Raw genomic sequence first — 27,954 nt, 5'->3', positions numbered from 1 at the left:
AAGCACATGTGGAGACTCTCTATTTGGGTCTTTGACAGAAATCAAGTGGAATCAATTTCATAGACTTGAAAACATACTGATAACAAGCTAGCCAGATTTCTTATTACATTTGACAATTATTGCTCTTGAGGTACCAAGGCTGCTACCCACGGTTGTGAGGGATGTTTACTGAACAAAGGCATTTGGTCCATGGGGCAATGGGACCTGATGTCAGCCCTGCTCTGACAGGCAAGACATAAGCCCTGGGAAAAAGGGATCCCTTTACTTATTCACACAAAGAAATCATATAGGCAAATGGCAGCTATGGGCTCCATATAGAAAGCACTCTAAAACACGTAAGTTAAAATTAATGTCTGAATCTCAAAGTTTTAATAATATTTTCTTTTGTGCTTATTTGGGTTTTCATTCTAAACATGAGATACAAGTACATGAATTTCCCCACCACCACAGTATGGGACTGTCATAGTGTCTTTTTTTTTTTTTTTTTTTTTGGTTCTTTAGATGTGAATTCTGCCTCTCTGCCTCAGTTTCCCTAATAGTATAGGAGTGATATTCAAATCAACAAAAATGCCATGTGACAGGTCCTAAAGCAAGATGCTGAGATTATAGTAGTGAGCTGGATAGGCATAAAAATCTTAAAGTCTAATAAGCAACTGTATAGGATTTTGCTACAGATTGGTAAGTGTCCATTGAAAAGAAAGACAAGTGGCAAAGGCCAAAAGACAATGTTCTTAGAGTCACTTTTACTGTCTGTTCTAAAGTTTCCACTCTTAGAATACTAAATGCAGAGTGAATCACTTTTACTCCTATTCTTCCATAGGTAGGGGGCTCTAATTTTCTGCACCCCCCAGAATATCAAAGAAAAACAGTTGGCAAGGCCTTCAGCACATGTGCAGCAAATATCCACAGGTGAGACCAACCTTCTGTAATTAGAGGTTCCTTTGTTTGTTATGATGAACATGACACAGTCACTTCTACATAGCCTTTAGGCTTTACAGAGACCCCCAAGAAATGTTTGTTGATTGAATAATCATGCATTTGTTTAACTGAAGGCAGTGTCACAGTGGCCACCCACGCAGCCTGTCACTTGGGGAAAAGCGGTTGGGGAAGAATGAACATTTTGAAACTGCCTCTGCAGATCTACATGATATTTAACTCTAGCTGTACAATCAGACAATTGGGTAGATCTTTCACAGGAGTAAATGAGAGCCACTTGTGGCCATACATTCGAATAATTTCACACACTCTTTACCTGGGTGTTACTTTTCTTAATTCTACTACTAACAACTTGATTTCAAATTGTTCTTTGCATCAGTAACTCATGAAAACAAACCCCACTAGGAAAGCATGTCAGACATAAGAACAGCATCACAGATCACCAACTGAAAAGACCTCTGGGATCATTCGCACAAAGTAGGAAAACCCACTTATGATCACTCTCCTTTGGTTCTGCTTCATTCCATAATCACTCCATGGGGCAAACTACACTCCTGGTTTTTCTGCCCAACAAACAGTTTCTGCACATGCTAGTTAAATTATCTTTCTTTTTCCATCAGTCTTAAGTTCGTAAGAGTATTCTTAGTGGTAATTATCCTTATAAAAGGCAAAAATAATGGTCTTGGGGCATTTTTCCACAAACAAGGCTTTGTACCAGTAATTGTAAAAATCAAAATAAAATAACAATACTCCGAAAGGTACACATATAAATAATATTACTATTAGAATTTTTAGTATAAATAAAGCCCTACTCATTTTCATTCTTAGGAAATGAAAGGATAAAACAGCTAAACAGGATGCTGGCCAGGTGTTACATCCATACACAGAGTGAATGGTGTCCCGCCTCACTTGTTAATAGAGAGTCATGGTCTTGTGTTATCTGCTTTGTTTATACAAAACTGTAGTAAAAGAGAAAAATAGTGAGCCTTGGGGAATGGTTGATCAGCTAGAAGAAAATGGGTAGTTCTCATACTCAGGCCAATTCTGGAGTTTACAAACCTGCTTAAAATTTTAAAACCATGCTCCTAAGTAGAGAAAAGAGCACCAGATTAGGCCCAGTTAGTCTTGGGCAAATATCTTAAACACTTTGTGCTCCAGAGTCCTTCGCTGTCAGTTAAATGGGTTATCAATCCAGGAAGGTATGCAAATCACCATCAGGCTAATGTTGACACTGAGAACCTCTTGTCTAGGGAAGCAGAAAACGAGGTACCAAAGAAACTCTTCAGGGCATTGTGAAGTGAACCACAATGAAACCTGGAAATGATGACAATGAAATCAAACCAACTATCAGGATTTATCAGAGGACTGGTCCAAAAGTGGCAGCTGACCAGCAAATTAACCTACAATTCAACAGTTAAAGTTTGATGTCATTTTTTAGAAAGCAAAAGTCCTATGGAAGCTGTAAATGGAAAACAAGCTAATGCTTCTAAGTGGAAAAAAGTAGCTACCTAAGAGACCCTAATTACATTTTGGACATTATTCCAAGTTGCACACCAGTCTTATCACAGCCAACTGCAGAAATAATACCACCAATGTCCCTTCCAGCATAAAAGGCTATCTCTCAATACGGCAGAATTATAAGCTGGAAAGAAATTTTGGATGTAACGTTTCAGAAAAGCAGTTTGTGTTAGGTATTAAAAATCAAAAATGGCCACACCAATGTACACCTTCCCTCCATCCCCTACTGAAATGTAATTTGCTATCATAGACATCACAGTTTTCTCCAGAAAACAAATGCCAAACACATACGAGTTCAACACTAATTTTTCCTTACACAGAATACAGATGACCCCTTTGACCACCAACCTGTCTTTCATGCTAGTTTTAGAAACCCTGTCAGGAAGAATAAAAATTTCTGTGGCTTGTGGAACTTTTTTCAGGGTATAAGGTCTTGACCAGCAAATATGAAAGTATATTGTTTGGTTTCCTCTCAATATCAATACTTAGTATCACATTTTGGGTCTTGTAAGTGCTCCCATATGTTTCAGAAATAATTAAATTTTTATTGACATTTTGGCCTGCCTCCTAAAGATGAATATCCGTCAGCTGTTAAACATTTGATAGGTTTGAAGTTGGAAAAGTTTTTTATTTAATATTTTTATGCTCTTGAATGTATACATACAGAAAAGACAAGAGGTGACCTGAGTCTTTTGATGTAGTGATTGGAACTCTAGGAAAAAGGTAGTGACTTCCAAAACCTCTCAGGCTGCCTTTAGAGAGGAGGGGAATAATCGGTTTGTCTTTTGTCATATGATTAAGCTTATCAAATCAGGATCGTTTCTGCATAAACCAATAAACTCTGATCTGGTTCTTTGTTTTGCAATGTTATAAAGAATGAAGGAAGCTTGTACTTTAGAAAATACGTGGGTTTTTTTTGTTTTTGTTTTTGTTTTGTTTTGTTTTGTTTTTCAGGTTCTTGAGTTAATCCATTCTCTTTCACCCAGGAAATCAGGCTTACTTCTCAATTGGGAAAACAAACCTTTGACTTTGTAGTAGTTACTAACCTCGAAGGGACATGGGAGAAGGGAGTGTGGAGACTCGTCAGAGAAAGGCTGAAATAGACACTCTTTCCCAAATATCACAGATTCCCAGCCTTGTGGGATTCTAAGCAAATAACCAGAATATCACTCAGGGCTAAACCTTCCTCTGTAATCATACATTTTCTAGCAGTGCCCTGGCCTCGACCCTCCTCACCGCTGGTCTTCGAGGCTGCTCCGCTAATTCCTTCCTTAATTTGCCTTCACCTTGGGAAATAAGAAAGAAAACAAAGTTCCTCCTTCCCAGTGCCCAATCAGCTACATTTTGGAGAAGAAACGGCTAGAAACCGTCGTTTCCTCTGGGAAAAAGCGTCCGCGAGAGGCTACTGTGGGTCGGGCCCACCTTTAGCTTCAGGTTGACAAATGTCTTCAGCGCGCTCTCTGCTCTGTGGGCCCTAGGGGTCCCCTAAAATCGCACTAGCGTCCGCCCTGTCTGACCTGCCCCCCTGCAGCGCCGCACGTTTCAGCTTTTCAGCTTCACGGTGGAGCTCGCAGTAATTGAGTCGGGAGGGTTATTTTTCCTGGCCTCGCCTCACCGTCCTACGACTGCGGGGAGCTTTCGGAAAGACATCGCTTCCACCCCCACCCCCCACTCCTGCCCCGACGCCCCGGCTGCTTCTGAGCTCGGTCCCGGCCTCCGCCCCGCGGTAACCAGGATTGCGATCCACGCGGCCTCGGCCAGAGACTGAGGCCGGCGGGTGAAACCACCAGGGGTCCCAACGGAGGGCTTATTCCCTCCCCGCTTTACATTGGTGGGTCAAGTCGCATTAACACCAAACCACCAACGGGGCGAGAGCAGGTGGTTCGTTAATTGCATAAACTAGAGTTAACTGCTAGAGACTAACTTGACAGAGATGACTTGGTTTCTCATCCCAGCTTGGTTCTCAAGAAAAGGTTTCTTCCTCCTCCTTAAGTTGGAAGGAGGGGAAAGGTTATCAGCTGCTCACCAAGGCTGGTGGTGTGTGCTGTCAATTTAAGGTGACCCGCAGGGTGGCGCGGTAGGCGCGCTGGCTCCCATCCTCGCGGCTATTGGAAGCAGGTTTCCCTCACCCCTTCCAGGAAGGTAAGAGCTTTGGCATCTGGAAGTGTCAGAAAGGAGCCTTTTGCCATAAATCATCCTGAAAAGCATTCAAATCAGACAAGCGTCTAGAGACCCCTTAGACACTCCACCCCCAAAATCCTAGATCAAAGTGCAATTCCTGGAACCATAAACACCTATTATAAGCAAAATCCTACTTATCTGGAGGATGCTAAAACTGAGAGAGAAGGAGTAAGAGGCATTTGTCGCTGGAAATCCCTCGCACAAATTCACAAGCTCTATCTTTTCTTAGATTTGTCAACTGCTTTCTTGGGGATGACCAACCACAGCATTTCTAAACTCGCCCAATACGCGTTGCGAGGGTCCTCCGAACAGCTGGCTGGAGAGTTTAGAACGCGGTACTGGACATTCGCTTTCGCTTGTTTTTTCAACCAAGAGAAGCAGGTGCGAGAGAGTCTGGGGCTTGGGAGATGGAGGCGGAGAAAGGGAATTCGCTTGGTCTGAGTTTAGAGACAGCAAGTGCTCCTTACAGATTACACTGGTGCGGCAAACGTCAGTGCAAAGCACTGTTCATCTGAAACTTAGAAAACTCGGAACAGAAAACACCCGCCCAGGCAATTTGTGCTCTTGCCGAACTGCCTCTATGGGCTGAGTTACATTTGCACCCTAAGGCTGCAAATGTCCAAGTTCTCCCCAGAGGGATCCTCAGAAGGACAAGGACACTAAGAGGGGATCTAGAGTGGGAGATGTCTGCGATTCCGAAAGAGCAACGTTCTGGCCTCAGAAATGAAAAGACTCCAATTTTTACCACGACTTCCTTGGTCAATCCAGAGTCAAACGATTGTACTGAATCTCAAGCCTGGAGCAGGGATGGCCCAGCCGGGCGTCTACGGCGGAAGCTAGGGGGCGGCGGGGTTGAGGGTAGGAGGTTGACGGGGGCCGGGGCGGGGGTGGGGCGGTTACTTGCACGGAGAGACCTCCCCCCACATACATTCCCTGCGGAAAGACGCGTTCGCTGCCCGGGTACCGCGAGAGGGGGCGTTAGGAACGGCGCTGGCAGCTAGCTGACTCCAGGGTTGAGATTATTCGACACGTGTCTTTTACTCCTTACAATCCGTCTCTTATGGGTGATTTATGAACGAACCTCTTTGATCTGGGACGGTTTTTATCTGTCCGCTGTTACAGATGACAGACGCGGCTGCTCAAATCTCTGGTTCCCGCTGCCTAAAAGGTTGCTCCCCCTCTTTCCCAATGCTGTTGCTTTTTCTCTTCGTGATCCCCACCCCCTGCCTCTTCGTTCTCCTCCCCTACCCCCAGCCCCGTCCGCTATATTAGTTGCAGTCCCTCCGGATGTTTTAAGTCAACAAAAAAGCGCTGGGCAGGGTCAGCTGGGAGCCAAGGCGGGCAGATTTGGGGCACGCCATCCCCTTGGTGTCACATGTGTTGGGGTCCTAAGAAGGCCTCCCGCCAGGGACCGGGAGAACTAGCTCCCAAAGCGCGGATGCCCACATTCGGAAGGGAGAGGGCGAAGCCCCAGCAGTCAAGTTCCCGGGGCGTAGGCGGGAGCGGGGGTAGGGGTAGGGGTGGGGGAGGGCGCTGCCTGTGCTTTGAGAAGGGACGAGTAGCGGAGGGCAGTGTCGCTGTGGTTAGGTGCGCCGGGACTCCTCTGAACTATCACTTTAGCTTAATTAGGGAGGGAATGAGGCGGGAGAAAAGGGGGAGAGGGGTTCACGTTGCGCAGCGTGCTAGTCCCTAATAGGTAAAGGAGAAGTGGAGTCTCAGAAGCCGTTGTTAATAGATCTTTCTTGTTTCTTTTTCTTTTCGTGAGTGTGTGTGTGTGTGTGTGTGTGTGTGTGTTAGTAGTATTTCATTAAAACCATATCCTGGAACAAAGAGTTGTTCTTTCATGTTTCTTTGCTTTGTTATTACTCTGACAGGAGTTCTAAAAACAGGATTTTCCAAATCAAAGAATCCCTGGAGTCCGTGTCCCCTCCCAGCCCCCCTTTCCTTTACCAAACTGCTCTTGGTATCATTATCCTACTACGGATTCTTATACTCTTGATTTAGCCGGAGGACATTTAATAGCTGACTGGATTAAATATTGCAGACTCCAGCCTGGGCTATTTGAAAATCCGGGTCGTGGACTGTGCCTAACTTCAGAGAAGGAAAACTGATCTATGAGATGTGTTTTAAGTTTCACTCAGTCGAGGCCTGGAGAGAAGGAAGAGGAAGAAGGATTCTCTGCTCCAGGTCTCTTTTTTATGTTACAAAGTTAAAAGTTTTAAAAGGTGTGTGTTGATGGGGGGTAGGGGGGAGGGCGAAGCAAGAGAAGCGAAGGGTGGAATGAGGAGAGAGGCAACCTTAACAAGATGCTAACAGAAATTTCCTTCAGTCATAATGAAAGAAGGATTTATAAGAACATTTTAAAGAAGGCTGCTCTGCAAGGTAGCGCTCTGCCCAGGAATGGAGCACACTGTTGCAGGGGTGGCATCAGCAGACCTCTCTGAAGGATTCATTATCACTGCTAAACTTGCCGTCTTGGCATGGTCTGTTTTTGCTGCATGTTGGTTTTCAACAATAGTAACAATTTTTTGATTGGTGTTAAGTTTCATAAACAAAAGAAATTTAGACTGTTTGGTCCAGTACTATGTTTAGAAATGGAAGTCTGGAAATCCCTAAGGGAAGCAACCGGTATCAGAGTCAGGGTGTGGGGGCTCATCCAGGCTGGGCAAACCCAGAGGGGCGGGATCTGAGGTCTTCCTCCAGGACGCTTTGGGGGCCATAACCAGATATGATATGTACCCAAAGGTAATAACTCAAGGTTAAGTTCCTCCAGGGACAGCTGGATGAGTATTTGGATTAAATGCCATAGAGAGAAAAGATATGTCTGTTTATCTGCTCTTGTTGTTTTTAAAACCGTCACCCTTAAAGTTGATCATTTTGAATTTATTTCAATTCTTTGGAAATCCAAAGAGGATTAACATAAACTCTGACAGTAAGTTTAGATTTAATATTGTGGAAGAAAGTTCCCCAACTTTTAAATTAAAAAAAAAATACAGAGCTGTATGGGCAGCTATATAATAATTATAAGCCAGGTGCCATGTCAATTTTACAGAGACTAGGAATACTCTGGCATTTAAACGAAGAGCCATGGAACAGCTCGTTCATTTAATGTACAGTCTTAAAAGTATTGTCAACAAATATTTAAAACCTTAATTGCGCAGAGATCCTGGCCTGAGCCACGCATTAATAGTCACAATAGCTTCTAAAACATCTCTCTTAAGAACAGAGAAAGGAATTGAACTGTCTTCCACACAACTGGGCAACTACTAATTCATTTTAGTTTTCTTTATGAACTGAGCTTCCTTCTTGCGTGGAAAAAGAAAAAAGCCTCTTATTTGTATAAGTGATTTTTAAAAATCCTTCTCAATCAAACCGATAATTTAGCTTCCTAAAAGCCCTACCCCATGGGTATCAAGGATCCCCAGAGCCTGGGTCCCGCCCCAGGAGTGAGGGATCACCGGTTCATCTGCTCATCTTTCAGCCCATCCAACCATCTTGGGGGTTTAGGGTCTGTCAGGCCGGGCATTCCTTCTCTCTTCTTATCACTCTCTACCCCTTCAAAAAGGCAATTGATTAGTTTCAGCTTTTCCTAACCGAGATCCGATACGTTTCTCAGGATCAAAAGTCTCTGAGAGGCCAAGACAGAAACGTGGGGGATGGGGAACCTGAAGAAGGAAAACGCGAAGGGAGAAGATATTTGCCAGCCACCCCACCCCTCTGCACCCAAGACACATAGGGGATGGGGAGTGCTGGGAGGGGATAGGATTGCGACTTCTGCTCCAAGAGGCACTTGACGATTTAAGATGTGTCTTCTCTTTCTGGTGGCAAATATTTAAAGGAGAGAATAGATAACTAGAAAAGGAGGTTGATGATTTATGCCTGGATTTTCCTCCAAGCATTTGCCTCCTTGTATTTACAGGCGTGGCCCCATTTGCAAATTGTACATCTGTTCTCTTCACGTGACATTTCATAAAAGCCCTAACATCTGGGCAAGATAAACTTCCTTCAGGTACCTGCTTAACTTTTCACTTGTCACACTCTTGTCCCCCCCTCCCCCCACGCGTCCTTTTAGCCCTCCCGCCTGCTTCAATGGCGGGGTCTGTGGCGCGTTTTGTTCCAGCCCCCACTCTCTGGGCCCCAGTCTCAGATGACCCCACACCGACCCCCTCCCAAGGCCAACCTTTGCCAGGGCCAACTTCTCTGGCAGACCCCCATCCTTACGTGTCCGCCTCTGGCTCCACTGTGCAGGTAAGTGAGAGCACCATCTTGAACCCAAGGAGAAAAGTCATATTGCCTTCGATTCCGGCTTCAAACCAAAAACAAAACAAAACAATTCAAAATGCCCACTCAACAATATTCAGACTCGCGCTTGGATTCCACAGTCTCATACGCATCTATATATTCCTCAGTGAAATGAGAAAAGAGTGCTGCTGATTCTGATGGTTGTCTTTTCATTGAACATTCGCTCATTTCTGGTCCATGTTTAAACTGCATGTTTTACAGAAACTTAATTTCACTTGCTCGTAATCTTCAATCTCCCCTCCCCCAAGAAGGCTGCCTTTAGGAATGAATGTTTTTAGACATTTTTTTTTCTTTTCCATAACGGAATTTTGTTCACGCATAAGTACGAAGACACATCCACAAACTTAGTGGGGGGGGGGGGGCGGGGGAATGGAAGGAAAAGAAAACAGTCCACGTAAACAAGAAGGACAGCCGTTGGAGGCCTTCGCTGAAGCAAACCCCAAACGATCTCATTGCAGGGCGCCCACGAAATCCCGGCTATAATTGAGTGTTTTCTTTGAGGTTTTCTGACCATGTGCTTTTTACCATGGTTACTATGACTCTGATAGGAGAAGCTGGACATTCATTACGATCCCGTCCCATCCTTTCCCCAAGGTTTACCTCCCTGGCTCTTACAAAGAAGGGGAATATAAAGGGGGTGGGGGGGGGGGGACTTTGTGCCAGTGATTTTAACCTGCCCCACCTTCCAGTGACCTGCCACATGCTCCTTCTTACTTTATAGACATCTGGGAATTCCATACATGCCTTAAACTCCAATTACACACCTTCTTCAAAGGACACGTGCTTTGATTTGCTAAGAACATTAAGTGGGCTCACGTCCTGGGGCCTTGGGACAAAAGCAAATGGCAAATGTATCCCATGCCCGGTTTACTGCGTCTATCTTTTGCTGTTCAGTAAATAAGGATAATTAATAATCCTGTTGGCATTTTTGAGGTCTCGGTTTCGAGGTTTCCGGGAAAGAGTGGGGTTGCCGGCTTTGAGAAATTACGAGGAAACCGATTTCTCCTTCCACTTTGACGGTGCACTTTCCTTCCACTTTCGCTGGTGCTGGGGGTGGGGCACAGCTTACGACGCAACAGGCAGAAAATTCTGCAGAAGTGGCCCCCGGGGATCCCCCGCCCGACCCCTGTTTGTCGCTAATACAGGCCTGTCTCAGGAAATTTGAGGCTGGGCCTTTGCCTGACTCTGTTGCTGCTGCCGCCTTTGCTACCGCTGACACTTGGAACCGCCGCCTCCGCGCAGCGGCCAGACGCGGGGCCCGGAGCGGTCTACGCAGTCGGAGGAGGGCACCGACATCGTCTTTCTCTCCACCGTGCGGCACCAGACCGCCACCCACGCAGGGGAGTCTGGGCCTGAGCCCCCCGCCCGCGCCCGCCGCAGGTGAGACTCCCGCTCCCCACGGAGTTCTGTTTGGGTTTCCGTGGCGTTTGTTCCCCGCAGGTTTGTTTGTTTTTCTTCAAATTACAGATGCAGGGAAAACCGCCTGACATCATGAGAGCGGGACAAACGCTCACTTTGAAGGATTCCTGGGCAGGACTTCAAGTGAAATCATATGCCTGAGAAGAACTTGATACCGGTCTAGAGAAAATAACCAGTTCTGAGTTTGCCAAACCGTGGAATGTGCAAAATGCTCGACTTTTTTGCAAGAGGCCAAGTGTCCCTTAAAAAGCTCCATTATGAATATGAGCCTGAAGACTGCAGGAGCAAGAAGCTTGTGCCGTTGTTGAGTGTGGGAAAAAAGTACACACAGTATGTGAGTTGTTGCTATTTAACATTATTTTATTAATAATTTGTACCACTTTAGAGAGGATACCTGCAACTGTGAATGAATTATCATCTGTGCATGTGCTTAGCAAGTGTGTGCACAAAGAAGGAAAATAAATGTGTGTGTATAAGAACAAAAATTTACTTTCTTATGACTGAAGGCTATCAATCCAACGAAATTAAAAGCAAGATTTAAAAAAAAAAAAAAACTATGTGCACAGTAAAGGAACCATTTTTACTCAGTGGTTTATAGAATTCACCCAAGGCTATTTTATACAGCATTTTTCCCTCCAGTGAATGCATTCTGGCTAAAGGGTAGAGTCCCCCAGTCCAGCCATCACATTAAATTCTCACTTCTGAAGCAGAGGTAATTCATTTTAAGTGTCCTTTAAATAAGAATAGGTAGCAAAAAGAATTAAAACAGGAAAAAAACAGTAGAGCAAAAGAAATACAGGTGGCTTTATTTCTATTCTAAAAAAGAATTAGCATTGTTATGTGCAAGGGGGAGGAGATTGGCAATACAAAATCAGTCTGCAACCTGAAAATTGTATTCTAATAGTTAATATTCTGCATGAATTATTCTCATTCAAAGTAAAGCCATTCGTCGCCTTTCATTCATTCATTCATTTCTCTGAAAATCTAGGGGAAAAATATTACCTTCAGTTTAGCAACACAAATATGGTATTTGCTTTTCTCCACAGGGTTCTCTTATGAGAAAAGAGAACAAAATACTAAAGAAAAAGAAAAAAAGAAAAAAAGAAAAAAATTAAAAAGGCAAATGAAAGGCTACCTTTTGTGAAACCTCTGGGTTTTAAATCATCAGAGATAAGATAGAGATTACCTTCTCAGCAATGACAGTCAGCTCCATCCTGATGTACGTCAAGAAATCTGAAATATCAAATAGTCAGACCAAGCTAGTGAACAAGGAGATTCCTCCATGAACAGTTTAGAAAATGGAGGTGTAGAATGATACACACACAAGAGAGAATTAGCATCTTGATGTGCTCTCCCTCATTCTTCTAGGGTACCCTTACATTTCTACCCTATACACACGCACTCCCTCTCTCTCTCCACTCTGCCAATACACCCACACCCTACAAATACATGCACACATAATCACTTTCCCGGCTCATGTAGTTATTTGGTAAAGGAATACCAAAATCCAAAAATTAATTCCCCAAGCCTTCACTAACCTTTCAGTGTAAGTAAATGCTACAGGGTCCTTATCCGAAAATACGGTCTCAAATATTCAGAATAGTAAATTTACAATATTGTTATGTCAGCATTCCCTGATGTTGTGTGGGAGGGAATGAAAAACCTTCAGGTAATAATAGCCTCAATCTGAGTTGAACAAACACAACCTGTTTGCATTCATATACACTTATCTGCCATAGCCTTTGTTTGAAATAGACAACAAAATTATTTTCTAGTTTGAAAGCTTGCCAGATTACACCTGAATGCAGTAAACTAGATGTAAAAGTTAAGCACTGAGTGATACAAACGTATTGCTCCTAATGATATTAGTTATGAGCCAATATTTTCCTGGTTCAGAAATAACCATAATGAAATAAAAATCAAGCCCCATTTGCCCATTTAACTTAACTTCATCAGATTTTGTATACCTATAAGTAACCAAGGAAAAATTCCGTGTAATTTTGGATAAAATCTACTTGCTAATGAACTGACTAGAAAATGAATAGCTATTGCATTTAAAATTGTAATTGTTCCAATTGTTACTGAAGATACTGGAAGTTCAGGTTTTTTGCTTATTGTATTTGACTCCATTGTTGTATGTTCTTTATACATATAAAAAAGGAGCATGCTTCCCAAATAGATAACATCAACATGGGCAAATATTCTTCACTTTGGCTTTTCTTTTAAGCAAACATGACATTAAATATCATTTTCATTCATGTAAGAGAGAGATAAATTACAACTGGAATTCTCTTTCCTGCTGAATTAAACTTTACTATTTTCAGTGCATTTGTATTGATTTATACGTGTACAGATAGGTCATTTTAAGAACACTTTATACACCCGTTCACTGAAATGAACCTCTTATTTAAAAATCCTCACAAACAGTGGAGCTCATGACAAAAATACAGAGTTAACAAGAGAAAAAGACTGCTGGCTTCATATTGCTTATATGCGTTGAACTGTTCTACGACTGCCCCCTCAAAATATAAGCAAGAGAGGTGAGTAACAAATTTAAGTTTTCGCTGTTTAGAGAACTGGTAAGAGATGAAGGATAGATGCCACAAAGCCCACTGAACACCAAATTGGAATAATAATAAAGCTGTCTTTCTAAATAACATGCCTGTGCCTGTCAGTAGCTAGTTTATTTGCGTTTTTCACTGCTTTGTTTATATTAGTGCCCCCTCCCTCCTGGGTGCCTCCAGAGTTAAACAAGCAAGTATTTACCGCCAACTTAATCCTGAGCTTTAAAAATATAGACCAAACTCTGAGGTTCTTAAAATTTTCAATCATATTTATTTATTGCAGAAAAATAATATACAAAGATATTTACAAAACAATCATAAAAATATGAATGCATTTAGACACCGGATCTATTTGCATTTTACCATGGGTCATCAATAAATAAATAGAATGTTGTTTTTTGTATTTTAAGTTTTTTTTTTTTTCCCTCAGAGGAAGAAGGTGAAAAGGAATGAACTGACTGTGATTTTGCAAGTCAGTTTGATCCCCGTATTTTTATTTCTAACGATGTTCTTAAAATTCCTCTGGTTGTTACCATTTTAAAATGGAGAAAGTCCATAATGATGCCTTTCCTTTCAGTGGCTGATTGGCACGACCTCTTGAGAATGCATGCATGAAAAAATAAAAATAAAAACATTCTTCGTCAAAAAAAAAAAAAAGGAACACAAACAACTGTTCAGACTTCTATCAGAATGCAGAGGTGTGAGGATGGTGCCGCTGCCCGTCTGGGAATCACTGTCCACGGGCCTGTCTCGCTTTCTCTTTTAAAAGTGCGCCCCACGCCCTGTTTCTTTGAATTTGGGTTCTGCTCTTCTAATTTCCAAGAAAATCTTTGGCATATATATTTATTTTTAGTTATCCAGCTCCAGAGTCTCTAGACTGTCCATTTGCTCCTTCTCTGGAAACAATGACATCTGCAAAAACCCAGAGAGGGGAAAGTTGGTTATTGTTTAGGTCTTCGTGGCTGTTTTCTATGACTAGTGAGCTCTGTTCTTATCACCACTACTGAGAAATTGCGCTGAACAACCTGGAAGGATTTCAGCCCAAGGGCAAGAGGAAGTGGGTGGGCGGAAAGAAGGAGGAGGTGGAATTTGGAAACATTTGTTTTAAGGAGAAGGAAAACTTAAAGCCAAAAAGAAAGGGAGGCGCTGGCAAGAAAACTGTCCTTACCCATGACCCTGGAGTCTTTCTCAGACTTCCCTCCTGTCTGGCACGCACACTCACGCACACGCACACTCCTAACCCGGGCGCATCCCCCCTCTCTCCCTAGCGGGGACCGACCAGCCTTTCGGGGACGTTCAGGGGATGAGGTGGCGAAGGCTGAGAGCGGAGTGGGAGAGGGGGCTGAGGAAGGGGCAGGCAGCCGCGGCCCTGCCGTCAGTCCGTCCGCCACCTGAGCGGCGAAGGGGCGCAGAGGCGTCGGTCCTTACCTAGGTCTCCGGCCCTGCCGAGGGGGTGGGGAGCTCCGCCTGCTAGTGGGACGCGGACATGGACCAGGCCCCCTCCATCCTCCAGACCGAGAAGGCGTAGCTGAGCCGCTCATGGGCCACATAGCTGCAGCTTGCCATCTTGGAGTCCAGCTCGTCGCTCTGGAGAACCTGGTAGAGGAAGTCGATGTACCTGGCCGCCAACTTGAGGGTCTGGATCTTGCTCAGCTTGTCCGAAGGCAGCGTGGGGATGATCTTCCGCAGCGCGGCGAACGCCTCGTTCAGCGATTGCGTGCGCTGGCGCTCCCGCACGTTGGCCATGACCCGCTGCGTCTGCAGCTCCTCGTAGGACTGCGGGCTCCCGCCGCCGCTGCTGCTGCCGCCGCCGCCGGCGCCGCCGCCGCCGCCACCCGCAGATTTCTTGCCGCGCTTGCCCTGGGCCGGGCTGCCCGGCTCGTCGCCGCCTCCGACGCCCCCGCCCGCGGCCCCGCCGGGCCCCGCGCCGCCGCCCGCGCTGCGCCGGCTGCTGCGCCGCTTGCGCCCCCCGCGCTTGCCGCTCGGCGGCTGCTGCCGGTCCGGCTCTTCCTCGCTGTTGCTCAGGCTGTCGTCGGCCGGCGAGACTGGCGAGCTGGACACGTCCTGCATCATCTCTCAGGTGGCAGCGTGCGGCCTCGCAGGCCCGGGGCAGAGGGGCGGCCCGGGAAAAGGAGGAGAGCGGGGCGCCTCAGCCCGCCAGCTTCCCCCGCGCGCGGCGCCGGCCGGGGCGGTGCGGCCCGCCGAGGAGGGAGCGGGAGGAGGGACGGGGTGGATCTCCGCGGGGAGGGCGCGCGGGGGAGGCGGGGAGGGAGGCGGGAGGGGGAGGGGACGGTGTGGATGGCCCCGAGGTCCAAAAAGAAGGCGCCCAACGGCCGCACGCACACCCTGCTCGGCCTCCTGGAAACGCTGCCGGTGCCGGCGAGCCCGCGAGGTGTCTGGGAGTTGGACGAAAGCTGCAGACTTGGAGGCTCTTATACCTCCGTGCAGGCGGAAAGTTTGGGGGCAGCAGTGTCATTGGCCTGACGTGGGGAGGAGGGACTTTTCGAAGTTTTATAGGAAAGTTTCCGCTTTCCAGCCCCCCCCCCCCTCCTTTCCCCGTCCCCAGCCCCCACTTGCTCAGGGTCTAACAATTCGTTCTCCCAAACCATTCAAAAACGACCTGGCTCCGGCGGCCGGCCCCTCTGCCCGCCTCCTTGCTGCCCTCCCTCTTCCCTCCCCGCCGCCCTCCGCAGGCGGGCGCGGGGCGATTTCCTTCCGCGCCTTTGCGCGCGGGCCGCGCCCCCGCACCCGAGCGCAGCCCCGGAAAGCGGCCGGAGGGGACCTCTCGGCCGCGGTGTCAGTCCCTCCCGGAGTGGCTGTGACAGCAGCGGCAGCAACAGCTTCTACGCAGTGCGTGATGTCTCAACTCTCCCCAGTACCCTTTAGGTCCGTGGGGCCGCCTTTGGGATTGCTGGGGTGGGGGCAATGGCAAAACTGGCAGCCGCGGAGCTCCCCCAATAGTCAGGTAGACGGGCCCCTAGAGCCCCAAAGGCCAAACCGCTGCGGCGGGCCCTGAAGTCGTGGGCGTTTCTGAAGACGTGGCTGCGACACGGGGAGTGTGGATCTGCGCCCCGGCCTGCGCTCACCCCTCCCTGAGAAGCATCTGGGCCTTCCTTTTCCCTCTACAGTGACCCAGTCTAACGCTTCCTACCACTCAAAAGGCTACACCTCCGACGGTGCTGGAAAGAGACAGAAATTCATTCTTTCTCGGAAGTCAGTTTTGTTCTTGGAGAAGGCAGCGGGGCCAGAGAGGGACAGCGCAGCGTTTTCGCTGCGGCCCTGATCTCCTGAGCTGCCAGCCCAAGGTGGAGGACCCTGTGGCCATTTCATCCCTACCCTACTTCCCAATAAGGCCCCGCATTGTGACCTCTAAAGGTAGGCTCGTAAGAAAGTGAGATGAGGTCCCAAAGCCCCTGAACACAACGCGGCTTGCCCAAGCCAGTTGTGAGAGACACCTTCTCCACTCCTCGTTCCTAGGAGGTGGAGTGGGCAGTTATGCTTCGTGCTACCCAGACGTGGTCCAGTTACTTGGACGCTTTTATATTTTAAGCAATTCTGTCTAATACATTAACAACAAAGAGCCCCAAAGAGGGTGTTAATGCAGCTTCTGTCAGATCAGAGGCAACAAAAGTTGGTGGGCTGGAAGGAAAGCCTCGTGGAAGAGAAACCCATCTTTGCAGTTCCAGACTTGTTTCTCTTTATTGGAACGAGTTGGGATAGAATAAGCTTTTCGTGTTCATCCGTTAGTTGCAAAGCAAAGCATTAGTCGATATTCAGGGGTAGGTTTGGGGGTGCGGAGCTTGTGTGCCCTGCACAGGCCAAGGTCCTCTCACGCTATCCCCAGACTGGACTGTCAGGGGAGAATTAACTTAGCGAAGGACCCCATTCTGGGCCTGATGGAGGGTCGTTGTCCCGGGTGTCAGGAGGAGAAGGAAGAGGAGGAGGGAGCCCAGGCAACACGAGGGCAGGCCATGTGGCTCTGCCCCGCTGAGGCTCGCAGATTCAGTCCGGAAACCCTGGGGTCTGGAGCGCCTGGAGCTGGCTGAAGGGCTCAGACTTCTGGGGGAAGTGAGGGCAAGAGGCATCCCTCCCGTGGGGGTGAACAAGGCAGTGCTTTCATGGGAGGTGTGACTTGCAGGGTCTATCACCATTTTTACAAATATTCGGAAACAATGCCCACAGCATGCTGACTGGCCTGCTTGAAGAGCTCCTGCGGCATTTTAAAATGAGAGCCAGTCTGGAAAGTGGATTCTACTTGACCTCCACTTAATAGTGTGCAGGCAGGTATCCTTAAAACAAAACTCATTATGATAAGTCACCCTTTTGTTTTCATCTTCTGCCTGTAGGATTTTATCTCTTGGAAGCAGAGAATAAGGCAGAAATTCTGCCCCACTCTACCCAGTGTTCTCTCTTATAAATCTGAATTGCAGATTATTCCGCAATTCTTATTTGAAGGTGGCTGCAGAAATCTTGAAAATTTTCCACCTTTACCTTTCTTTTTTAAAGATCAATCTCAAATCTTAATTTTGTTTTTCTTTTCCCTTTGGTTGAAGTCTTAAAACTAAAGAGATTGAATAATTGGACTTTTTCCTTTGTGGCTATGGACAAGCAAGACAGGAAAGTGTGGGCAAAGTGTAAAGGGAAACCTTACCTGACCAAGGGGAATTGGGGTGGGGAATTGGGGTTGTGGGATGGAAATGAGGGCAGAGAAGCTGGAGGAGAAACGAAGTCCTCTGCAGCTAGCAGCCAGGGATCCTTAGCCAGCCAGACTTGCAGAGTCATCAATCTCCAAGACTAGTTCTTAAACAAATTAACCCAGCCCTGTTCTGAGCAACTAAACTTCTAGGGAATGAAGAGCTCCTGGCTGCTGGGCACCAGGGATCCCCGGGGGCTGAGGCTGCGCTCTGGATGCCAGAATGCTTACAAGAGGGCTGAAAATGAATGACCTAACTAGAACCATCTCGGCATGGAATCTTCCTGACAGAGTCATAATCAATGACTTTAGTTCTGAGAAGAAATTTCTCTTGAGCTCTTTGAAGAAATGGACGAAGAGAATGAGTGGGGTTTTCAGTGCCTACATGTTACTGTTTGAGCAGAAGGCTGTGGCTTGCCAAATGAATTACCTCTCAAAATGTCTGGGGCTCGATACTCCCTGCTTTGCAAGGCTGTAATATTTGCTGGTCCCACCCTGTTCATCTGCAGCTATATCCTACGTAACATTTTATCTAACAATTTTCTTGTCCACACTTGCTGGGGGAAAGCATCCCTAGTTCTAAAATCCTAATTTCAGGCTCTTAAAAAACGGTTTTAGAAATTTCCCCTTGGGGCTGAACTCAGCCTGACTTGAAGAACGTTAGTGGAGAACTGCCTTCTTTGGGAATACTGGATTAATTGAAATTAAATCATTTTGTCTACTTCTAAAACAAATTCCCTGAAAAAAAAAAAGAACTGAAAACAAAAAAGTTTTTCTTTTGCACTTGGATAATTCAAAACGAGCTTTGTTTTCAAAACTGCAAACTTGGCATGTTAGCAGTCCTTCCTGAGGAATGTGTGCTGTGTTAAAAAGTGAAAAAAAAATACTGTTAGAAGAAACAGAGTTAGGAATCTCCTACTGAGCAGATGCAGTAAGTATGTATGTATCTGTATTTTTACGGTCTGAATGTGTACCCACTGGCATTCTCTTAGCAACATTCATCTATAAATACTTTTAGAGAAGGAAAAGAAACATGCATATACTATAGAATTGTTAGCAAGGTGGTAAATTTGGGAGCTGGGATTGCACAAAAGGTGAGCGCTTGAGTCTCTCTCTTCCTACTCTTTCTCCTTATTCTTTGGATGACCTACCACCTGTAGGCTGGCTTAGAGTTCTATGAAATAATTTCTCTGAATCGCATGAACGTGGCACAGGAGTGTTCACACAGAAGGGGGCGCAAATTGGAGAAGGCTGCAGTTGAATGGACATCTTAGATTTCATCTTGTTTTGAACACTCCATGGGGGATTGCCTAGTTTGATGGTTAAGTAAGAGAATTTTTTCAAAGCGGAGTATGAAGTCTGTGTCAGCACAAGTGACTTGGTTTGGTGACACAGGCAGCCTTCGTGTTTGAACACCTTACCCTAAAGAAGAGGTCATCCTCTTTCTCTTTTCATGGTAGTTTAATTCATGAATCTAACTGATTCTATATTTCTCTTTCCAAACTTCTTTAAGGATCAGGAACTAAAATTATCAAATGTGAAGCTTTCAGTCTGGAAGTAAAATGAAAAAGGATAAAGCATAAGAAATTGAGTTGCCAGGAGCACCTTAAACAAGCAAATCAAATTTCAAATAAATTAATCTTTACAATATCTGACATTGTGCATTCAAAATGAAGGTAAGATAAAGAAACAGCATATGCTGAACTTGTACATAAAGAGGAATCAGAGAGTGGAAAAGTATGGTGTCTTGAAGAGCGTCCTCCCCACCCAGCTTTTATTAACTTGTTGGGTGTGCAGGCTAGAGAGACTGTCCTGTCTTTGCTGCCAGTTAACCTTGGTGACATACACATTCACCTATTGCAGAGAGCTGCTGGAGTAACTGAAGAAATAATGTAAGAAATATGTACTTATTCATAGCGGCTTTTATCATGACCATAGTCTTCCTACTTAGTAAGCGTTTTTATCTTTTCTGTCTAATCATCAAGCAATTTAAATATAAATCTAATGGTTTATATTCTGTGTTTTTCCAGATAAAGTTCCTACTCTGATTACTCCTAACTTGCATCTCTCTACACTTCAAGGGATTTCCTTTTTTCACAAATGGCTTTTCCTGAAGCCTTAAATCCTATTTCCATTGTTTTGATTGATTCTTCCTGCACAAAACATGTTGTTTTTGCCAGTGACCACAAGAGGACACAATTTCCTAGAGAACTTTGTTTAAAAAGACACTTGTAGAAGGCTTACAAAGTAGCAAAAAATATTGCACAGTGAATGTCATTTTGGGGATGCCTATTTCATTTATGTCACTTTTCTTAATTAAGTAACTTTGATGTAAACTAAAAAAATTAAAACTTAAAAAATAAAAATCATTTAAAAAATAAATGAAAAAACCATATATACACATAAGTTGGCATTCAAACCTGGGATGTCTTGGAAGATTTTATCTTTTCTCTTTATTGTAGAAAATAAAAGAAAAACATGTATGAAAATGTACTAAAAAATACCATTTTAAGGGAAAACATTTATTTTGCATTAGTAGAGGTTTGTACAAAACTCTGAGTGATCTGGAGTTTTACTTGCTCAATTTTAGAGCCATGTTTGGCAATGAAAAACAATCTTTTTTAAAAAGTATGTTACTATTCCAGAATACCTTTGAAAGTTTGAATTTTTAGTTTCAGCATTTGGGTTGTCTTTATGTGAACAAATGCATGGAAATTATGTTTTATGATTTGCCAGCTCTATTTTAACGCATGTCATAAGAACTAAATTATTTTTGAAAGATATGGAAAAATAGGATATTAAGATACAGATTCCCAACACTTTCCCCAAATTATGATACACACTCTTTAATTTAAGGTCACCGTCCTCTTTCCTATTACTTCTTCTCAAAAAAGGTTTCAGAGCATCTGATTACTTTGTAAATTAAATCAAAACGAATTATGTCTTGATATTTTTTTAGATGAATTTTATAGTTCTGGTAGAATGTTTGATAGTCAAACTGGGGAATCGCTGCTTCATTTGGAACTCAATGCTTTTTTTGTTTTGCATTTGTGTCTTCTTGCAGATACATTCCTAATCACACTCTCTGAGACCCTGCTGGAGGAACTGAGCTGTGGACCAGAGATGCTGGAAAGAGAAGGAAAGAAAAGGACAAGAAGGAAAAACCAGAGCAAAAATGAGAACAAGACAGAGAAGAATGTGAAGAGAGTGTAAGAGGGTGCTGGGACAACTGGTGGGAGACCGAAAGAGAAAAAGAATAAGGCTTAATATGGAGGGGTCAGTGACAAGAGAAAAGGCTTACATCTGAAAAGAAAGAAAGAAATGCATTTAGTGGGAAATAGAAAAGCACCTGTATTATTTGCCTCAGTTTCTGCTCACAGAGATTGTTGTAAGTAGCTACCTGTCCCTTGGTGTAGGCATTTGATTTTAAAAATCCCTGTCATTCTCGCTGAAGTGCTAACAAAAAGTAAGGAACTTGGTGGAGGGCTGGGAAACTTTTAATGGAGGGTAATGTTCCTTGAATAGATACGGTCTATCTGGAATTAGAGTAAAGGTATTACATGTTGTTGTTCTTGCCTCTCAAGATGGTAGAGGGGAAGATGTCTGGGGGGACACTTGATGCCATTACTGTGTGAAAAATGCTTTGAATTATGGTAGGATTTTAGAAATCCTGGCTCATTGTTTTCTATTTGACCTCCATAATGGAGATCAAACTTGGTGTTTTTTCCCTGTGGTTAGCCAGCATCAATGCCTTTGTCTTCCCCACCTCAGACACCTCAGGGAAGACATAGTTGTAGTGATATATTTTATTCTCACTCACTCCTAATCAAGACCTTGAGAGATTGTGAGATTCTGGTTCTGCCTGATGGTGCATTCAGGAGACCTGAATTCTGGTTTCAACTGGCACTAATTAGTTATAACATGTCTATTGATTCTTTCATAATTTAACAAAAATGTGTCCACCTCTAATTATGTTAGGTACTTGGAGTAAGAATATTTAACCCCTGACATCAAGGACGTCACAGTCTAATGAGAAATAAAATCTGAAAACAGTTTTGTGGCATGGAGAGCTAACTACTGTGATGGATATTTCAAAGAGTACCAAGGACCCTGGACCTGGTCTGAGGTGACAAGATGCCTTGGTGCATTGGGAGATTACCTCACTGCAATGATAGCCTCCAAATATATTTCCAGGAAGCTTGTCCCAGCCAGAGACACACACAGAAAGGCCCACAGACCAAGTGAAGATGTACATATCAACCTGGTTTATTAAGTTGATTAGGAACATACAGTAAGAAAGGGAATTACAGTAGGTTAATATGCTAGAATAGGTAGCAAACAGGCAGGAAGGGCCATGCTACCCAAATCCTGGAGTACACAGGTTCACCGTGACTCTGCCCTCCAGCAGCCTTCTTTGCTGATGGTGTGGTTAAGAGGTCCAAAGTGAGGGTTAGCAATGATGTAGGGTTCCTGGAGCTAAATTAACTTGCTCTGTTAGAAAAGGCAAATACTCTTGTCCGTAGCTGGGCTTGATATTAGCCTCTGAGCGGCTGTGGGTTTTATCTTTAAGTCTTGGCCAGAGGACAAGTGGGCCAAGTTGAATGTCACCAACAGGGAGCTGAAGACCTCATGAATATGGAATTCCCTGAGAGTTCATGACTATCTGATGCTTACATAGCCTTTCTGTCCATTCCTACTTACTTTAGTGATGTCTAAGATGTCTTACAGGTTACTTACTTCCATTCTTAATGTCATCTATTTTCTTTGTTTCTCTTATTCTCTTCAGCAGAATGGAATATTCATAAATCTAACAGGAAGCATACATTGCAGTCTTCCTAAAGTACCCTTTATCTCAGCTTTAGTCTTCAAGGATGTTTGGGGTGAACCAGATGAGGAGTAGAAAGGGGAGGAGGAAGGAAAGACACTGGGAGTGGCGTGGATAAAGGCAGGGAGGCAGGAGCGTGTATGACCTGCTCAGGGTCCTGTAAGGAATCTTGCATGGCTGGAAATGGAATGGGTGTGGGAACGGCTGGAAATGATACAAAGTTTAGATCACTAACTGTGTGACATGCTAGAGAATTTGGGTTTAGCTCTAAATGGAGTTGGGGAAACTGAAGAATGTTAAACAGGGAAAAGACACAATCAGATTTATATTTTAGACCTATGAGCCTGTGGACGGTGCAGGGGATGGGTTAGACAGTTATGTGATTATATTTAGGAAGTTCTTGTGTCAGCCCACAATATATGTCCTATAAATGCATCAGTTTACTTATGAGAACTTATACCATTGCAGTAGTTATGGGGTATGTGGACAGTAGAATATAAAGCTGAGGGAAAATGGATTCAGGGAAATTTGGAGGTATCAGTTTCCTCATCTGTAAAATGAAGTAGTTGGATAGATAATATGAAAAAGTTCAAAAAATGTTTAAACTTGAAAGATTTTAGAAATTATCTAGCCTCTTAGTTTTATGGATGGAAAAGTTTTCTCTATGACTGCTTCTAACTCTGTGATTTGGCAATATCTAGAACCTGAAAGCATTTTCCTAAGTAATGAGAATGAATTTCCGTCTAGTTCTGGAAACTGCTTGTGGCCAACTGTGGTCCTAAACTTTTATGCCAAAAATGAGTAAAATAGGTAGTGAAATGGTTTGAAGGGGATTTCTCCAAAACCACTTAATACTTCCCATAGCCATGCTTGAAATCTATCACTGACAACTCATTAAGTTGGAGCCTGCCATTGTCTTCTCCAGGCTCGTCTTTTAGATGGTAAAGTCCCCAAGGTGAGGTAACACATTAGCTCACTGACACTTTTGAGTGAATTTGATTGCATGACATTTTTCTCAGGAAAGGAGGGGCCTAGGCTAGCCGAAGGATACTGGACAAATTGAAGAGCCCTGACCGAAAGTCAAGGAAAGTTGTGAAGAAAGAAATGGTTGTAGTACTAGGACCTTTGCACTTTTTCTAGGTGGGTGTTGGACTAACATCCTGGCCTGTCTGAGCCTTCCATGCCTTCAGTGTGACTGATGTCATCCAGTTCTGTCTTTTGGATTCAATTCTAGGCAGAACACAATGAGCTAGTGAGGAAACCGGAACCCACTGCCCCTGTCTCATCATCTCGATTTCTGCCAAGGTCTTAGAACCTTGAAAAGTGGCTATCAAATAGAGCATAATTTTCTGTCTCACTATCAGATGTGTGTTAAGAACAAACAATCACAATCTCTTTGCTTTGATCATAAGTGACCTATTTAGATGTACTTATTATATTCATGGGTAGAGCTATTTCTAGGGAACATGAAGTACATATAATGACTGAGAAAAACAGAAATAGCCATTGGTGGTCATAAAGCAACTTTAACAGCAATTTTAATTTCACAGCCAAGTTTTTGGGCTGGGGATAAATAATTGTTAAAAATACTCTAAAGAGGAAGACACAGATGTTAAATTTGAAGAATATCAGCAGGCTTGAAATGTCTGAAGAACCAATACTGCAAGTGAGTTATATTTCTTCTTTAACAGAGCTATTTTCCAAAATAGACTACAGTCTGATACAATTATTCGGAAAAATCAACTCCACTTCTAGGCTTATGTAACATTTATTCACTATTGTGTTCATTATATTGATTCTTACATGAAAAACTGGGCACCCTGATATTTTATAGAGATTCATCAAAACACTTTAAAGTACTTTGTTTAGTATGCATTTTATTTTTTTAAATTTTTTTTTCAACGTTTATTTATTTTTGGGACAGAGAGAGACAGAGCATGAACGGGGGAGGGGCAGAGAGAGAGGGAGACACAGAATCGGAAACAGGCTCCAGGCTCTGAGCCATCAGCCCAGAGCCCGACACGGGGCTCAAACTCCCGGACCGCGAGATCGTGACCTGGCTGAAGTCGGACGCCTAACCGACTGCGCCACCCAGGCGCCCCTAGTATGCATTTTAAATGGGAGAGAGAGAATTTCATGGCAAACTTTGGTTAAGACAGAAAGACTATTGGTTTTTATTTGTGAATCTATCAGCAATGAAAGCTGCAATCACAAGGCGCTGTGGCTTTTGTCATTTACTTGAGGTAATAGGTATGGCAGAAGATCACATTATTGGAGAACAGAATTGACTAGGATAGAACAGAATGAAAAATAATGAAAGCGGATTAAAAATAACAATCTGCATAATTTCCCTAGTTAAATTAAATAAGATGATCATTTTCATTTAATTTATTATAAAATTCTTAAAACATTACAATTGCAGAACTGGAGAAACTGCTTATATTTCAAAAAAAAAAAAAAAAAGCACTTCAGTAAAGTCATACACTGCTAGAGCAAGAAGATGATTTAGAAGTCCAGAGTGATTCTTCCTTTCTGGCAACATAGAATGGCCATAGAGAACAGTGTAGTACCTGACAATCCAGATCCTGGAGACAGTCAACCTAGGTTCAAATATGACTCAACTTCTCACTACCTGTGTGTAATCTTATATAGGTTACTTGCCCCTCCATGCTTTCTGGGAAAAAGAGGGAATAATGTGCATCATTAGTTGTCATGATGAAATAGAGTCATAAGTGCTTAAAATGGTGCCTGGCACTTGATACGTGTTTGATATTATTACTTTAAATGAGGACTGAGTTATGCAGTACCTTGTAGACTGAGATGTAGCATTTGTATTCAATTCCAAGTATAAAGGAAGGGCTTAAAGGGTAAATGAGGAAATTAATTGATGATTGAGTTCTGTTTGAAGAGCATCAGTTCCTATATCCTTATTTCTGTCCCTGAGGACTCAAAGTTTAGGATGAGGACACTAATTGGAGGAGGTTCAATAATTTATCCATGCACTAGCTACCAAAAAATGGTAACAGGAGGCATATGACCTCCATTTTCCATACTAGGCGGTATCTTGTCTGAGCTAAAGACTCTCATATTCAACTGTCCACTTGATACTACAATGCAGGTTTCTCACAGACATCTTGAAATTACTGTTAGTCGTAATTTGTTCCTCCCACAATTTCAGTAAGTTGTTTGTCTAATTGCTTAGCCTAAAAACCTAGAAGCCATCATTAATGTGTCTCTTTCCCTCAGCCCACCCTTTCCTGCATCCAGGTGATCACAAGGAGTGCAGTTTCCCACCAAGACACACAGACTGAGTATTCACCCAATGGTAGGAAGTACTATTTAGTGTTTGTTGAACTCCAACAGAGATGGCATTTCCAGGGTCCACACCATTGAGACTCCCGGTAGCATAATTTAGTGTTAAGTGGCTTATATTGGAATCAGTTTCATTTGTGTTAGTATTTTATTCCCAGCAAGGCTACTTGCTGTAGGAAACCAGACTTTTCTCGTATTCCACATGGGCTCCATAGTGTGCACAATGGGTACTCCATAAATACTCATTTATTGATTATTATTCTCTTTAGAAATGTACAAAAAGTGCAAGTACAATCACAAGTTAAATATACCTTAGTTTACCTCAGTCTTATCTTAAATTTACATTTTAGCCAGTGTACTCAAACAACAATAAGATAGAGTAATATCTATTCCTTAAAAGTCAGAGATTAAAAACACTTTCTTTAAAAATACTAATTTGAAAGGGTGCCTGTGTTGCTCAGTCAGTTAAACATCTGACTCTTGATTTCAGCTCAGGTCATGATCTCACAGTTCCTGGGATCAAGCCCTTGCATTGGGCTTTGTGCTGATAGCCTGATTCTCTCTCCCTCTCTCTCTGTCCCTCCCCTGCTTGTGTTCTCTCTTTCTCTCTCTCAAACTAAACAAATAAACTTAAAAAAATAATTTGGAGACTGTTTCCTTCCACAGATATTCAATCAAATATTACCACTAACTGGATTCTTAAATTATTCAATAAACATATCTAGTATTGTTATAGCTATATATGCCATATATACACACACACACACATACATATACATATATAGGATATGTACATATATATATTTAGCAGTTTTTTCCTATATATATCCTATATATATGTGTATATATATAGGATATATACATATACATATACACATATAGGATATGTACATATATATGTGTATATATATATGCATATACATATATATATACATATATATATACACACACACACACACACACACACACATATATATATATATATATATATATATATATTTAGCAGGTTTTTTTCTATATAGCAGCACCAGCACAAATATTGGTGAGGAGGGAAAAGACTACAATAAAGCAAAAAGTATCTGTAAATTCTGTTTTATTTTCTTTGCAAAGAAGAAGCTAAAGCAGTTGACCCTGACCTGGAAGACAAGGAAGACTTTTCAGCCTAATTGTTTCAAAGAGCTGGAGGTTTGTGTAATAAAATAGCTGGAAGAAAATACTAAGGGAATGTCCAATCTAAGGCTGTAGCAATTCAAATGGGAAGGATGGTCAGTCCTTTGACTGCTGAAATGTCTGTCCTGTTCCTTTTCTGATTCCTCGGGATGATCCAACCATTTAAGTGGTCCATTCAGTCATATGAAGATCTCACTCCACCACAAGTGTCAGAACTCAAGATATTCATTTGATGATATTCCTGTGTAGAAGAAGAAATAGTATTGACCCAGAATTGTGCCAAGGTCTCTGGCATGTATGGGCTTTTCTTCAAGGGAACAGAGACTAGTTAGCAGGCCACTGCAGTAATGTAGATGAGAGGTGTTTATGACCTAAACTAGATGTTAACCGTGGAGTTGGAGTTGGAAAGAAGTGACTAGATTCTAGATATATTTTGAAGGTAGAACTAATAGGATTCATTAAAGATAACATATGAGGTGTGTGGAGGAGGCATCAAGAATGACTTTAGGGCTTTTTATTTGAGAAAAAGTGAGGCGGGGTGGGGGGCATTGGCAACCCCTGAGATGGAGAAGGCTGTGGTGGAACACATTTCAGGGGGGAGAGTTCATTTCAAACATGTTGAGTTTGAGATGTCGGTTAGAAATCCAAGTGGAATTGCTGGGTGGCAGTTGGAATTATGAGTCTGGAGTTTGTGAGAGAGATCTGGACTGAAGGTAAAACTTGGAATATACCAGCATAGCAATGGCCTTTGGAGCTATTTAACTGGAGGTGATCACTATGGGAGTATATGTGAGGAAGAGTTGAGTGAAAAAAAAAAAAGATGGTTATCACTCTATATAGAAAACAATCAGAGAAGGGATATAGGGATTAATGAGGAGAGTACAATTTTGAGTAGGGTGATATTTGTGAAATTAGAGATAATTCATTTTCCCAAGAAGAAACTAGGACAAATTGAGAAGCAATAATCATTAATAAAAGACATAATTCTCCAGAGTAGGAAAAAAAAAAAAAACTAACACAGTTCATAAAATGGA

At 43.4% G+C, this 27,954-nt stretch overlaps 1 protein-coding gene and 1 long non-coding RNA gene across 2 annotated transcripts; one reads left to right on the top strand and one right to left on the bottom strand.

The window, feature by feature from the left end:
* Nucleotides 1-839: 839 nt before the first annotated feature.
* On the top strand, nucleotides 840-22,939 carry LOC106984155 (uncharacterized). Its single transcript, XR_008296809.1, has 3 exons — nucleotides 840-909; nucleotides 19,127-19,289; nucleotides 20,678-22,939. It is a non-coding gene; the product is annotated as an uncharacterized LOC106984155 (long non-coding RNA).
* On the bottom strand, nucleotides 10,903-15,392 carry TWIST1 (twist family bHLH transcription factor 1). The gene is made up of 2 exons (XM_015082350.3): nucleotides 14,349-15,392; nucleotides 10,903-13,832 (listed from the first exon to the last, which is right to left on the bottom strand). Exon 1 carries the CDS (start codon nucleotides 14,991-14,993, stop codon nucleotides 14,391-14,393), a length of 603 nt encoding a protein of 200 aa, XP_014937836.2. The 5' UTR covers nucleotides 14,994-15,392; the 3' UTR covers nucleotides 10,903-13,832; nucleotides 14,349-14,390.
* Nucleotides 22,940-27,954: the final 5,015 nt, after the last annotated feature.

This window comes from Acinonyx jubatus, chromosome A2, assembly GCF_027475565.1.
Source record: "Acinonyx jubatus isolate Ajub_Pintada_27869175 chromosome A2, VMU_Ajub_asm_v1.0, whole genome shotgun sequence".
Classification (NCBI taxonomy): domain Eukaryota; kingdom Metazoa; phylum Chordata; class Mammalia; order Carnivora; family Felidae; genus Acinonyx; species Acinonyx jubatus.
Note: the sequence above shows the minus strand (reverse complement) of the source record. Positions and strands in the feature narration are given on the sequence as shown.

What these genes read in the sequence shown, in the direction of transcription:
- TWIST1 (XM_015082350.3), bottom strand. Translation starts at nt 14,993, where the DNA reads ATGATGCAGGACGTGTCCAGCTCGCCAGTCTCGCCGGCCGACGACAGC.